Source organism: Hydra viridissima, unplaced genomic scaffold (genome assembly GCF_058129835.1).
Source record: "Hydra viridissima isolate aposymbiotic clone 2 unplaced genomic scaffold, HvirCarnegie_v1 scaffold_4, whole genome shotgun sequence".
Lineage (NCBI taxonomy): Eukaryota > Metazoa > Cnidaria > Hydrozoa > Anthoathecata > Hydridae > Hydra > Hydra viridissima.
In genome coordinates, this window is record NW_028324303.1 from 17,045,752 (window position 1) to 17,060,570 (window position 14,819).

The 14,819-nt window shown below is 28.9% G+C and overlaps 1 protein-coding gene and 2 non-coding genes across 4 annotated transcripts; 1 reads left to right on the forward strand and 2 right to left on the reverse strand.

Moving 5' to 3' along the window:
• Positions 1-1,897: 1,897 nt before the first annotated feature.
• Trnaa-ugc (transfer RNA alanine (anticodon UGC)) lies at positions 1,898-1,969 on the forward strand. The gene has a single exon. It is a non-coding gene; the product is annotated as a tRNA-Ala (tRNA).
• A 3,215-nt stretch (positions 1,970-5,184) lies between these two features.
• On the reverse strand, positions 5,185-8,630 carry LOC149890179 (general transcription factor IIE subunit 2-like). Of its 2 annotated transcripts, none has more exons than XM_090085030.1 (3): positions 8,418-8,630; positions 7,847-8,246; positions 5,185-6,132 (listed from the first exon to the last, which is right to left on the reverse strand). In XM_090085030.1, the coding sequence occupies exon 3, from the start codon at positions 6,112-6,114 to the stop codon at positions 5,233-5,235; it is 882 nt and encodes a 293-aa protein (XP_089941156.1). In that variant the 5' UTR covers positions 6,115-6,132; positions 7,847-8,246; positions 8,418-8,630; the 3' UTR covers positions 5,185-5,232. The 2 variants fall into 2 exon arrangements, with proteins under 2 accessions (XP_089941156.1, XP_089941157.1); XM_090085031.1 differs by having other exon boundaries at positions 7,847-8,109; positions 8,418-8,591.
• A 3,855-nt stretch (positions 8,631-12,485) lies between these two features.
• Trnaa-ugc (transfer RNA alanine (anticodon UGC)) lies at positions 12,486-12,557 on the reverse strand. Its single transcript has one exon. It is a non-coding gene; the product is annotated as a tRNA-Ala (tRNA).
• Positions 12,558-14,819: the final 2,262 nt, after the last annotated feature.

Consider the following 14,819-nt stretch of genomic DNA (forward strand, 5'->3'; position numbering starts at 1 on the left):
ATGATAAGTAGCAAATATAAGTAAGTGGTTCTAAGAGAGCCTGTGAATTTTGCTTACCATTAAATATGATATACGTAATAATCTATTTTAATTGTTTTACGTCGGTTTTTTTGAGAACCAGGGACACTGTGAACAGAACTGTCAACTTATTTTGATCTTATACTTGAATGCGTTTTCTATCAAAAAATGAACGACGGCACTCAGATTGACTAAAATTGTCTACATTGTAGCACTTTCATCTTGGTTTTGGCAATACCTGTTCAATCGGAATGGCATCTTGTAGATTTTACAATCCGTGTAAAGTCACATTCATTACAGAGAGACTATCGTTAAACTTAGTAATTAAGGAAAATATTGACACATATTCAATATTTTCCTTATATTTATCAACGGTTCTATATTAAAACTATTGAAAGTATTTATAAATATCTTTAAATATTTTTAAATTATCTTTAATTAGCTTCCCTAATCTTTCGCTGATCACCTTTTCCCAAATGCTCAATATTTTGTATTGGGTTTATCTGACATTAAACAACAACCCAGCAAACATCGAGTCCAAAAAAAGATGTCTTTTAGAGGTATAAAAAACGTCTAATACGTCTAAAAGACATATTTAAGACGTCTTTTTTAGACTAAATGTTTGCTGGGAATAATACATACTCTTTAACTTGATCATCGGATCTTTTCTCTAATCGGAAAGATTAGCTCTTAAAATCCATTACAAACTTACTTTGCTCAGTTTTTAAAATAAAATGAATAAATTACACGAAAGAAGTTTCTTTTATTCTGGAAATCTAATACATAATCTGTTAATTTTTTTAAAATTTTTTTAAAATTATCTTTTTAAAATTAAATGAGAACTTAAAACAAAACTTTTCCAATTAAAGTATATCGATAATTAGAAGCATTCCTTCCAATTATTGATACATTCTCCACAAATCTCAAAGAAAGAACTCAAAGCTTGCTGCGATATTTTATTCCTTGATAAACTCTAAATTCATTTTTATCAAGATATTTTTTATAAAATCCTTTTTCTGATCTTGGAGAACAAAAATTATTATAGTTTAAAAAAAAAAGAAAAAAATTGAGAGCTTAATTTCATTGATTCTATTTGTACCTTGTTTGTAAGGTTGTAAGATGAGCGTCATTATGTTTCACAAAATAAGAGATATACGACTTATCATCGGTAATATACCTCTACTTCATGAAACAATGTAGAAATATATATATTATCCATTGACATACTAATTGACAAGAAATTTCGACCGTAGTGGATTAACATTGACAGGCAAACTTAGTCCTCTATGGTTAATTGAAGACATAAGTGGATGAAGGCGTTATGTCGCAAAAATACAAAATTCAAAAACATGTACAACACATTTTTTTTCATGAAATTAAATATTACATACACAATCTTAAGTGTTTGGTTACTATATCCCTCCATAAATATTAACATATCTTTGCTATATAAAAATATCAAGAACAATATGTGTTCAAAACTTTAACTCCTGATATCTCAGTTCCATATTGGTGTAAAATAACACCTTCATCCACTTATGTCTTCAATTTTCTTTGTAAAATCACTATACTTCTCATAATAAATACGAGTCAACTGACTATGCACTCGTTCCCGACAACATAACCAGCTATGTAATTTAAAAGTTATGAATAATGTAATTTTTAAAATATGTAAATTAAAAATTTATACTTTTGAGAGTTTTGGTGTCTTATTAGCTCATCAAAATTAAAAAGAGCGCTGTGAAGTTCTGTTGAGTTTATCAAAACTCTTAAAAGAATGACGAAATATACTAAAAAATGGACATTATTTCTCATCATTTTGAGTATTAACTTTTAAAACTATTTATTGTCATTAAAAATACATCGCTATACTTCACAAGGGGGTGTAGCTCAGTGGTAGAGCGCTCGCTTTGCATGCGAGAGGCCCGGGGTTCGAAACCCCGCTCCTCCATTTTTGATTTTTGATATGTTAGTTTGTAATTGGCTATTTGCTTTAAAATTTTACACTAGTCAGCTAATTTGAGGCATTTATAAAGATCAAATGTATTTACGTGATGGCACAATTGTCTGTCAGTCACAAGGGAATAGATTTTAACATCCTAAATTATTTCACTTTAGTTTTTGTAAATAATAAAAAGTTTTAAACTTTTACACCAAAATTATCGGAAAAAAGGACAAGTGTAAATGGACGAATAGCATTTTCAAAGACTTGCGACATACCATTTTTTTATCAGGTCTCTGTTGTATGTTGAACTAACTCGATATAGTTATCTATCTTATGACTCCAAAAACATTATGATAAACATTCTTAAACGACTCCCATGCAACCAGTTCTAGAGGATTGAGTTTTTATGTGAAATCGGGATTACAAAATAGATCTTTTAACTTGTGGCTCAAAGAATATTCCAGCTTTAAGTTTTGAGTTTATCCCGATCGCTAATTTTACAACTGAAATAATGATGATAGGCAACTCTGACACTATGAGTTATTTTTTTGCGTTGATCAGCTTGCTTGTACTTGCCACATATATAAAAAAACATATTGTTCAATCAACCTCGTCAATTCATATTTATCTAAAATATTAAAAACAATAATATAAAAATCAACAAAACCAATACAACAAAATGACTACTTGAATTTTAACAATTATAACCACTGATGACATAATCACGGCGCAAAATAAATACAAGCAGTAATAGTACAAGAAAAAGTCTAATAAACAAAATATTAGTACAAAAAAAGTACACAATATAATTTTTATTTTCGGAACTGAAATAATGCTTTCTCGTTAATATGACGTATTGCGTTATCTTTGCTTGATACACGTGCGTTGTCCAAAATATTTGTCAATTTTTCTTAAATAAGAACGGTTTTTTTTTCGCAGTTTATCTTCATTTTCAGCTTCCCAATGTTTTCATAGGTGTAGCTTTTAAGGATTGACCAGAAATCCTCATTAGGTTGTAATTCTCGTATACAAGCCGGATTATCAAATTTTGTAATACAATCAACGGTTTTCTTAGGCTGGTAATCGGTTACACTTCTGGCATAGTGCGAAGAGGTAAAGTGTGAAGAGGTAAAGTGCGAAGAGGTAAAGTGCGAAGAGGTAAAGTCAGGCCAAAATACATAATTACCATCGCTGTGATTTTCGGTAATAAAAGAAATCAATCTTTTGATGATGCAATCATTTTTACACGCGGTTTGATTAAATGCCAGTCCCTCAAGAACGATAAATGGTTAAGAGACTCCACGAGGGGATATGCCAATCCACACTAGTTTTTTTTTTTTTCAAATTTGCTTTTGCGCTTATAATTTATATTTTTTGGTTCAGCTGAGTAAAATCCAGCGTCAGAATTTTTATTTGTATTTTTAAATGTAAAATACCGCTCATCATCAATGATAGACCCAAGGTTTCTGAATTCGCAACTAGTACTTCACTATACGTTTACAACTGTTCTAACTGTTTGTAGGTATTTGATTTTTCATTAAATAACATTTGTTTGTTTTTTCTAATTTTTTACGATGTAAAAATGATCGCACTTGAATTTATTTGTGATTTTTCTTGTCGAAGTTCGAGACCGGTTGTTCAAGAGACCTTTCAGACGATTGCTGTTTCTAGAAGTCATAGTTTTAAGTCTTCTGCCTAATAGAGGCTTGCGAGACATTGGTTTATTATTCTTCCACTTCGCCACACAACGTTCTTTAGGAGTGATTAGAGGCAACAGAATTCAATGTCCTTAGTTTTAAAGTTAGGATGTAAATGACAATTGTTGTACAACTGCTCAATTAAATTAGTCTTTATTTTGCGATAATTTTTTTATTAATTTATGAAACTAAACAAGACTTTCAGTGAAAGAAAAAAAAAACACTTTGTAAACAATACAAAAAAAAGAAAGTGAGGTTGGGTATTTGCAAATTCAATAACTTTTAATTGCTCAAAAATTGAGTCAAATTTTTGGGTTAGCATGCAAGAAAATTTTTATCATGGGATAAATTTTTAATCTAACGCGATAGATGAGAACTGTAAAAATAAATTCCGTCCAATTTATGACAATCAGTCGTTTCATTAGCAAAATTTCTGTTAAACATAGGGGCAACCTATAAATTCTTTAACACAACCTTTGATAAGGCACGGTAATGGTGTCTCTCCGCTTTGAATTGGTTTCTACAGCCCTACTTAATTTAATTCTTCATAACGGGCTGCTAATTTTCGTGTATCTACACGTTTTATATAAGTTTCCTGGTAGTAACATGAGTATTTTTTTCTGCTATTAGCTGTGATGAATACACATCTAATCAAAAATGATTACCTTTTTTTTTAAATGATTACCATTTGTGGCCCTTACCCACAACACCATAATTTCATAAAACTACCTGTGCTACCTGAGCTTTATGATTATTGACAAAAATGTCACCTACAATATTACACTCTAAATTTATAGTGAGATTTCTGTATTTTTACAAAAGAAAAAAACCTTCATAAAAATTTGATACAAAAGTATCAAATTTTTATGAAGGTTTTTTAAAGTATCACCAAAATCTATAAAATCGCCGAAACAATTGTCACGGGCAGAATTTAGGTTATCCTGAGAGATGCACAAAGATTTAGGTAAAGCTTTCATCTTATTTGAATATTACAGCAACAAAAAGTGACTTATAGCAAAACGTGTTTATATTTAATATTAATCTATCGCAACGTTTTACTTTTAGCAAAACGTGTTTATATTTAACATTAATCTATCGCTTAACTAACTTAATGGCCTTCATGATCAAAAAAAGAATTTCAAATTTATCTGTGTCAATCAATGATCAAAAACTGATTAGATCAAGCCAATTCTGGAATGAGAAATACTTTTAAAGAACCTTTCAAAGTAAATCCCCATACACACAAATCTAGGTGGTATAGGGTGTGATAACATTATTTTAATAAAAATTGGTATTAAAAATATCCACTTTAAAAACTTGATAAAATATCTATAATACTATTATAAGTTGCTATACTTATAAGCATCTACATCTTCGAAAAATGCTTTGTATAAATATAAAAATGCTTTATCTTTATGAATCATATTTATATACCTAATCTATTTTAATAAATAAAGAAGTTAAACATCTTCTGTATATTTTTTTAAAATTTTTTATGAATTTGGGGAAAAAAAAAAACAAAAATTGCCTAAATAACCATTAGGTTTTGTAGTAATAACTTCACAACAAAACCTACTTTGATGGTTCAGAATAATCTTTCAAGACATCACCATCCAAGTGAGAATTTAATAATTTCATGTTTTTCTTTCTTTTACCACCTTTTCGTTTTTCGGGACGTTTCTGTAGTGTAGAAGAAATTCCTGTCATTGTACTTATTCCACTATTGCTCAAATATTTCTCGATATCTGGCTCCGCTAATCCTTCAACCGCCACACTTCTCCAATGTTTTTGATTTTCATCATCTACTTGAACAGCATAACTGGAATCATAATAAAAAAGAATAGCTTTCTTGTCATTGCTACGCGTGACGAACATGATTTTGTCACTTATAGATTTCACAATTTCATCAGCATTTGGTAGACCTTCTCGAATATCATCTAACAACACTCCCCCTAATCCAGATTGGTCATGCTTTTCAAGTAATCGAATAAGTGACTTTTTGTCACGTAAGGCATATTTAGGTTTAAAAGAATACTTATTGTCCTTGAACAAAATTTTTGGGTTATTTTTTAATGACTCCTCTGCTAACCATTCTTTATCAAAAGGTTTGATATCAGTGTTTTTTGTAAGATCTAATAATTCATCCAATCCTAGAGGATCAAACTCTTTGTTTTGATATCGGTTTTTGACTAAATCAACAATACTTGATAAAATTGAGAAGCGACTTTTAGTTCTTATCTGTGTATGAGTTTTATAATTAAAAGATTGATTGGCAGCCTGCTTTTTTGATTGTTGTAGTAGCTGGGCAGGTAATTCAGGACGACGTCGCTTTTTTCCTTTACGAACTGGTGCTATTGGTGCTGCATTTATGACTTGTTTCTTTGATTCAACTGCTGGTTGAGTTAAACTTCTCTTTTTGAAAGCATGTAAATCTTTCAACAAGGATGGATCCATTTCCAAATTAAATTTATACTAAAAATTTCAAATACTTAATAGTAAAAAATTAACCAATATTCATAAATCAGTTTCAAAAACCACCATCTATTTTTAAAACTATAAATGTGACAATGGTTTAATTAATTTTACTGCAAGTAATTATAGATAACTATTAACCATAAAAAATTGTTTGCCCAATTTGAAACTGAGATTTGGAGTTCCAATGAACTTTAAATCCAAATATCAGTTAGACTTTGATAAGGGATAACTCCTTTTGCTTTAAGTTAACTACTTGACCTTTTACTACTAATTTCCCTAATATATTCTTTAATTTTTTTCATGTAAATTAATTTACATGTATTTTAGTCTATTAAAAAAAAAAAATTAAATAATTTCAAAATGTTGAAATATAGTTAAAAAATTACATTAGGAATGAAACCTATCAAAGAAAGCATTTTATTTGATTTTGGATTAAAAATGTAAAACATGACAAATATAAATGCTAAATAAAAATTTGTTAAACATTACCTAATGAGTTTTGAATGAACTTAATTGAATTTTTACTTGGTACAACTGTCATTTAATTCTTTGGCAAAATAGTTGAATGACATTTAAATTAAAAACTTAAATTTTTTAAAGACATTCAAAAAATAAATATTAGACTAGCTTTTTTTTTTCGAACAACATTTCTTAGACAAAGTTTGCAGCTAAAAGTGATCTGTGTTTATCACCTACGAGATGACGTCTGTTGAATCGCTGTTTTTTGTTAACTAATTAAATGCTTCTTTGTTGAGATTCTGATGGTACTGTAAAACTAATTGGTCTTATAAAAATATTTACTGTTCTCTAGAGAGTATAGACGTTCTCAAATTATTTGCGATTGTCCGCTAATTTCAGTTGAAATACTTTTTACATACGATCTCATGTAAAAAGTGTTTCAACTGAAAATTTTCGGTATCCGTAAAATTGATTTTCACATGAGTCCAACTCAGCTGTTCAACGTCAAAACACAGTATCTGTATTTTTCATAATTGAACCCGTCATTTCGAAAAGGGCACAAGTCACACTTTTTTCGAATTTCAATTTTTTGAGCCATTTTATTTATTTTTTTATTTTTTTTAATAAATAAAGTTCACAAAAACTCTATGAACTGTACCTGATGTAGGGAGTCAAATTTGTTCAATACATTTCCACCATTGTTATCTTAATAAATTACCACTCTTTGCCACTTTTACTAAATTGCCACTCTTGATAAACAACAATTGCTACTCTTAATAAACTCCCTCTGATAAATTACTATCATTGTTCCAAAAGTCCTGTCACACTTTCAGAATACTTCCACCGCTAATTTTTATTCTTTAAATTAAAAACTAGTCCCTGGGCACCCAGATTAAATTTCCCATCATTTATTATGGGATGATGGAAAGTAATTATCATGCTGTGTTTAGCTCAACAAATAACGTCTTTTATATATAATAGTCAGCTAATATTTTTCAAATAACTTATTAGTAAAATAAATGTTTCATTAATAATTGAGTCATAATTTTTTCCCCGAAAAAAATTTTTTTATTCGAAAACTAACAAATAAAATTTTCATAAGACTAGTTACATAAGAACGTATTTCCCCATGACAGTAGTATTATGGTTATTATGGATATTATGGATATTATGGTATATAAGATGTTCTAGTGCGTTATTATTAATTTAAAATTTCTCTCTGCCTAAACTCCAATAATTTTATGAAAGTTACCTAAAGTCGGCCCAGTGATATCAAGTGAATAAAGCGCGATTGTTTTGCGAATTCTTGCCGTTCATTACTTAATTTTATTCTTTTTCCAGTTTCATTACTAATGAAACTAATGACATTAGTTGATAAATTTAAGCATCTGAATTGTTTTGGTCCTTGGAAGTAGCTCTCCGCCGGAGAATACCGAAATATGATATATATTCAAAATCTTCTAAACACGAGTACGAAATAAAAACTGCATTCAGTAGCTTAGATAACCAATCAATCTATTAAGGTAAAAAAATAAAGATTTTTTTTGCAAAAATTAGTTCAATTATAAAAAAAAACAACGGAGTAACATAACTATTTCCACTAAAAGATTCCACTTGAAGATTCCATTAAAAGATTCCACTGAAGACAACACCTAAATTGAATGTTTTACACTGTAAAAAACCGCTGTTAAAAAAAAATTAAAAAAAAAAAAAAATTGATTTTTTTTTCTAAATTTCTCTTCGTTTTGAAGAAAATGTTAATAATAAAAAGTATAGAAAAGTATTGAAAAAGTGTTTAAAAAAAAGAACTTTGCTCTACTAACCATAAACAACCAAATTTTTACGCGCTCTCGCTGTGCAACTCAAAAAGTAAATCAATCACTTATTCATTTGTCTTCAAGTTCATCTTTATTTTTTCTAGTTTTTAGTAATAATGTCTGATATAAAACTGAAGCAGCGTATTTATTTGAAGGTTTTATTATTACTATTAGTATTTTGTGAGTGTGAAAGTATATTTTTATTAAAAAAGAATTTATGAGCACGAATGTTCTGTTTATCAAAGTTTTTTCCCTGTGGTTTCTATCACCTTCATTTGGTGCATGGTAGATATGTAATAAATTCATATTACTTTTTAGTGACACTTTATAGCTAAAATTAAATACTAAAATGATAATAAAAAAACTTTAACTTTTTTTTATTTTGTAGATTTTATTTATTATTATTATCATTATTGACATAATGTTGAGATAAGTAATATCGATAGAAACCAGGACTTTTCACATTACTGTTAAAGTTTACTTTTGCTGAAGTACAAATGAAAATTTTTTTTTTTTTAACTTTTGGATTTTGAACATGGGTTATTCGGACTGTTTACTGGCTTTAAAAGCGAATAATGCATTATTCAACTTTATTCAGCAAGGAACAATTCTTCTCATGTTTTCCTCTTCAGTGTTGAGCTATTTTGCATTTTCTGCAAAAAATCAAGAAACGAAGAATATGATAAAAGAAATTGGTTACATTGCTTATGGAATGTGGAGTTTGACGTTCGTAATAAGCTTAATCGTTGTGCTTTGTCACATTGAAGAACGCAGGTTTGAAGTGACGAGAAACGTCTGGGGAGAGATTCGTTACAAAAAGAAAAAACATAAATCAATTTTAAAAAAAAAACAGCCGAAGGAAGGAGATTTTTTACAATTAGTGCCGTTATCAAATAGCAACAAAACCATCGATGAATATCTTTAATTCCTCAATGCAGCGTGCGTTGAAATCGACAATCGTAAGCATCCACACATGAAATTAAGTTTTTCATTTAGGAAAAATTCTCCCAAATATCATTCATTTGAAGAAAGTCTCTTTTTTTTGATGATAGTTGCGATGAAAAGTCATAAAAACAAGAAAACTACTTTTAATTCCTTGAAAAGAAAAAGAGCTCCAAAAAAAAAAAACAAAAAAAAAACAAACAAAAAAAAAAAACAGTGGGTAAATCAAGAAAAATTGCTTTACATAATTTTATATTAAAGATTTATGATTCAATATTCATATTTATGATATATTATTTAATTATTTATTCAAGAGTAATGGCAATGGTTTAAATATTTTTTTATACTTAGTGTCGTTAACCCTTTCATGCACAAATTATTATTAAGAATGCACCATTTGAATTGGGGAAGCTTAGTTTAATTTGTTGTTATAAAACAACCCAGCGTATGAAAGGGTTAAAAACTCATTTTAGTCATTTAATCGGATTAGATCGTGTAACATATGCCTAGTTTATGTTCTTCATGAAGCAAATGTCTTTTATTAATTTGTTAAAGGCATTTTCCTATATGCCATGAATATTGGACCGTAAATATCATACTTTTATGGGTATTGCATGAAGTGTATTCGTTTTTTTTTTTCAAACAAAAGCAAAGAACCGTTTCTTTGCTTTTGTTTTCGTTTTGCTTATCGTAACGGCCGAAAGTAACTGATATTAAATAATATATGAAATAATAAATAAACATTAATTAGTTAACTAACCTTAGCACAATTTTTATAATAAATCTCCGTCAACATTAATTTTGAACGCAATTTTTCTATCATACATTGAAAAAAGAAGAAATAGAAGATGAAAAAAAAATTATCAAAATATTGTTTAGAGTATTCCAAACAGGTTTTTTCAGGTTGGTCAAAGTGGGGATCAACAAGGGAGAGGTTTATTAAAACTGCACGAGTTTAAACTTTGAAGATATAACATGGATTGCTTAAAAAATTTTATTTTCCTTGATTAAAAATGAAAGGAAAAAAAAAAAAAACTTCTGTAGCGGAATATAAACCTTTCGTAAATTTCTACTTTGAAATTCTTTTGGATAATCTCCACCCCTAATTTTATTGAATAGGAACGTAACCGGGTTTTCAATTTTCGTAGTTAGCGCAGTTTAAATAAAGATTGATGAGAAACGAGCATAAAAAATTAGAAATAGATTCGAAACCAATAATAGAAAATACAAGAAAGCAACGTAAATTTTAGAACAATACAAAAGTTTTAAGAGCAGTTTAACGAGCGTTTGAAAAAACGTCATTCAAATCGCAACTTAAGAATTTTAAAAAAAATGTATTCTTGGTCGACTGTTGTAACTGCACATATAAAATAGTTTTCGTTATCTACTTCCTACTTTAAACCTTTTAAAGACGGATGTTAAATAATTAAACGATGCATTTTTTGACCTGTGAGAAACGCAAGAGGAAGTAAAGAATGTTTCGTAACTTATTTTGTTGCGAAATTTTTTTCGTGGTAGATTTTTACGATCGACAAAATATATCTCCTGGAAGTTAAGTGTCCACGTGCTTAGTTAAAAAAATATTTTATTAATTTTGTTTTAAATATCAGTTGTTTCATTTGACAATTATTTAAGACATTATTTTATAACTGCTTTTTTAGAAAAAATCATTTGTAAAAAAAAGAAAAAAGTCAATTAAAAGTAATATTAGAAAGCATAAAACATGGTTCATCAGCCTTTTAATTGACACCGCTTATTCCGCGTTGATAAAATTTCACAGGAGAGCAAAAAAAATAAGAAAACCAAACGAGCATTCATTTGTTTAAAACCGTTGCTTTTTTTGACTTTTTATATTGATTTGTAGCTTATGAGATTTTGCAGGTAGATTCACCATCGAAGTTTAGAGGCTTCTGCACACTTAACTCATTTTTGATTTTTCGACGTGTTGCGAGATATTGTCAGTTAAACCATCGAAATATCAAAACTACTTTGTTAAACTGTTTTTGCCACCCTCTGTCGCAGTAGGAACTCAGCGATGCATCGCTAAAAAAGACTCACTTGCCTTGACGGTGCAACCTCCTGTCATTCTAAAAAATTTCTTTTCTTTTTCCAATTTTCCTTTTTATTCTTCTTATTTTTCAACTTTTCTTTTAAATCGTGTTTTACATTCCTACACCTGATAAATCAATTAAAAAAAAAAAAAAGTCGAGAGGGCAAGTTTAAGTACCACAATTGAAGACCAATGGAAAAAAAACCTGACACGTCACAAATTTTAATATTATTTGTAATCCTCCATTTTTTCTTCACCCATAAAAAATGTCGATCTGACTGTAGAAACAAATTTAAAAATCACCTACATCACCAGCCAAGAGCAATTTAAAATATTATATTATATGGAGGAATAAGACACTTTCAGGTTTAAAATCCATATACAGTGGTGGAAAAAACAATAAATACATGACCTACACATTTAGAAAAATACATTTTATTCTCAGCAATTGATGGTAATTTATATAACTTTTTTTATTTTTATGTTTAGTGTTTATACATATCTTTAAAAAAATTATTAAGTTCTTTTTCATTTTTCTTATGTAACTAACAATTATGTTTAAAGTAACTGAAATTTCTATTTTTCTTTAACTTCCAACTTTTATCACTTTTAGAATATCCAACTAATATTCTAAAAGTGATAGCAGTTGGAAAGAAAAATAGAAATGAACTATTTTTGTATTTATCATTTTTTACTTTAAATTTTTTAGCTGCTTTAAACTCTTTTTCAAATACTGTAGATCATGTATTTATTATTTTTTTCACCACTTTTTTTTCTCACAAGTTGCGAAATGTTGACGTCTATTTTTTTCCCCTGTGACCTTTAACTATGAAAAAATAGATTATTTCTGTAGGTCAAAGTTTCTTCATAGAAAAAGACCCGCATATGCCTAGGAAGGGGCATATGCCTGGTCTGCCCAAGAGTATAATCCGGCCCTGAACCCAGCAGGTCTGTTAAGAGGGATGAACAAGAATTTTTTTTTTTTTACCATTGCAATCAATATTATGATATTCTCAAAGAGTCTTGAATATTTAAAAAGCTTTAAAAAACTTTCTAATTTAAACTTAAGAAAAAGGTACTATTGGAGGAGCGGGGTTTCGAACCCCGGGCCTCTCGCATGCAAAGCGAGCGCTCTACCACTGAGCTACACCCCCTACACATATAGTTGACAATTATAAAAGTATAAAAATTAGTTTTTAATCAGTTTTCACATTTTATTGCAAAATTTACGCACCATATACATTTTGATCTATTTTAATTGTCGTCAATATCATCATATATTTTGACAAACATATTAAGAATAGAACACATAAACACAATTATTTCAATGATAATAATAAAATTGACTTTTGGGATGGTAAAAAAAAAAAAAAAACTAATACCAAAAATTTGGTTCGTTTAATATAAAAATAAAGTAAAATGATTATTATTGTTATGCACACTAATACAGCTTAAATTGAAACATTTTTGACTTATCAATTATTAGTGTTACCACCTCTTCATGTTATTACAGCCTAAGTGTGCCGTGACATACTTTCAATTAGAGATCTAATCGTTTCTTGAGGGATATTTTCCCACACGCGGACAAGACTTTGTCTCAGCTCGTCTAGGCTGTTAGGTGGTAAATGTTGGCTTCTAATACGGCCCCCCCCCCCCCATTATGTCCCAAAGTTTCTCTATTGGTTTCATATTTGAAGTGGAAGCTGGCCACTCCAAAACTTGAAAATTAACTTTTAAGTATTCAGTAACAATATGTCTAGAACGCTGCATTGCGAACAAATGTGTTGCTCAAATGACAGTTATCTTTTCTACTGTTAAAACAATTTAAAACCAATAGTTACGAAACAACTCGCGTTTCACAAAATTAATTTTAGTGTGATAATTTGTAACGCATAAAAATAAATTATATACTCAGTTTTATCAGTGAAAAAAAATTTATTTCATGAAAATAGATAATTCATATATGTATACATCTATGTATATGTACATACATACATACATACATACATACATACATACATACATACATACATACATACATACATACATACATACATACATACATACATACATACATACATACATACATACATACATACATACATACATACATACATACATACATACATACATACATACATACATACATACATACATACATACATACATACATACATACATACATACATACATACATACATACATACATACATACATACATACATACATACATACATACATACATACATACATACATACATAGCCACCGAGAGAAATTTCGAGCCCTGGGGAAGTTTTCCGAAGGGGCCCTCATTATGATCAATTATATACCCAGGACCAATAGAAGCGTGCTCTAGCCATTGAAAATTAGAAATGAAAGTTAATTAAATTTTTTAAAAGTCAAAACTATTTAAATCTTTTAAAAATCATTTTAAAAAACTATTTATACACACACGGGGCCCCGGGAACCTTCCCCGTCCACCCCCTTCCCCTCTTGGTAGCCATACATACATACATACACATACATACACAGATCAGTGTTTGGTTTTAAATTGTTTTAGCGCATTATTCATCTTGAAAAAATTCAACTTAAAAGACATCCAATGAACTGTCAACTGCATTTAAAATTGTATTTTGGAGCAACAAGGTGATTATATGTTTGCTTTTTAATCGTAAAATTATTAATTGTAAGGTTTTCTAATTTATGAGATGCTTTGATAAAGTCGGTAGAAACTAAAACTGAGTTTACCAATGGAATTAAGTGGGAGAAAAAAACAAAACTGCAAAAAGGATGAAACAGAATGACAGTTTGTAAACTAAATTGTAGAATGAATAGAGTTCAGGCTGTCAAAAGTATTGTCAACAATAACCAAACTGTTTGAAAAAAAAAAAAGAATTTCTAATGTATGTGATGCCTCCATAAATGAACAATTTGGAAACTAGGGTATTAAAAGAAAGATTGGGACTAGAAACAACGGAGATACTGCAACTACAATCGATTTTAGCCTGCAAGTAAGAGAAGCATTTACGCTTACGATTTGAATAATTGTATATATATATATATATATATATATATATATATATATATATATATATATATATATATATATATATATATATATATATATATATATATATCAGTGACGTTTCATATATATAGATCAGTGACGTTTGGTATAGGGTAGGGTGGGGCTAGTTGAGCATAGGGGTAAGTTGGGCAACTAAAATATCTCAAAAACTACGCATCAAATGACAAATCATCTAATGGATAAAAGGTAAACATTTAAAGGTCCATACATACTTTTAAATTAATTATTAAATACTCTTAACAATTTAAGATAATATCTTAAATCTTTTTTTTTTTCTTTAAATATGTTAATATGTTTTAAACCTATTTAATTTTTGATTCTTTTAAA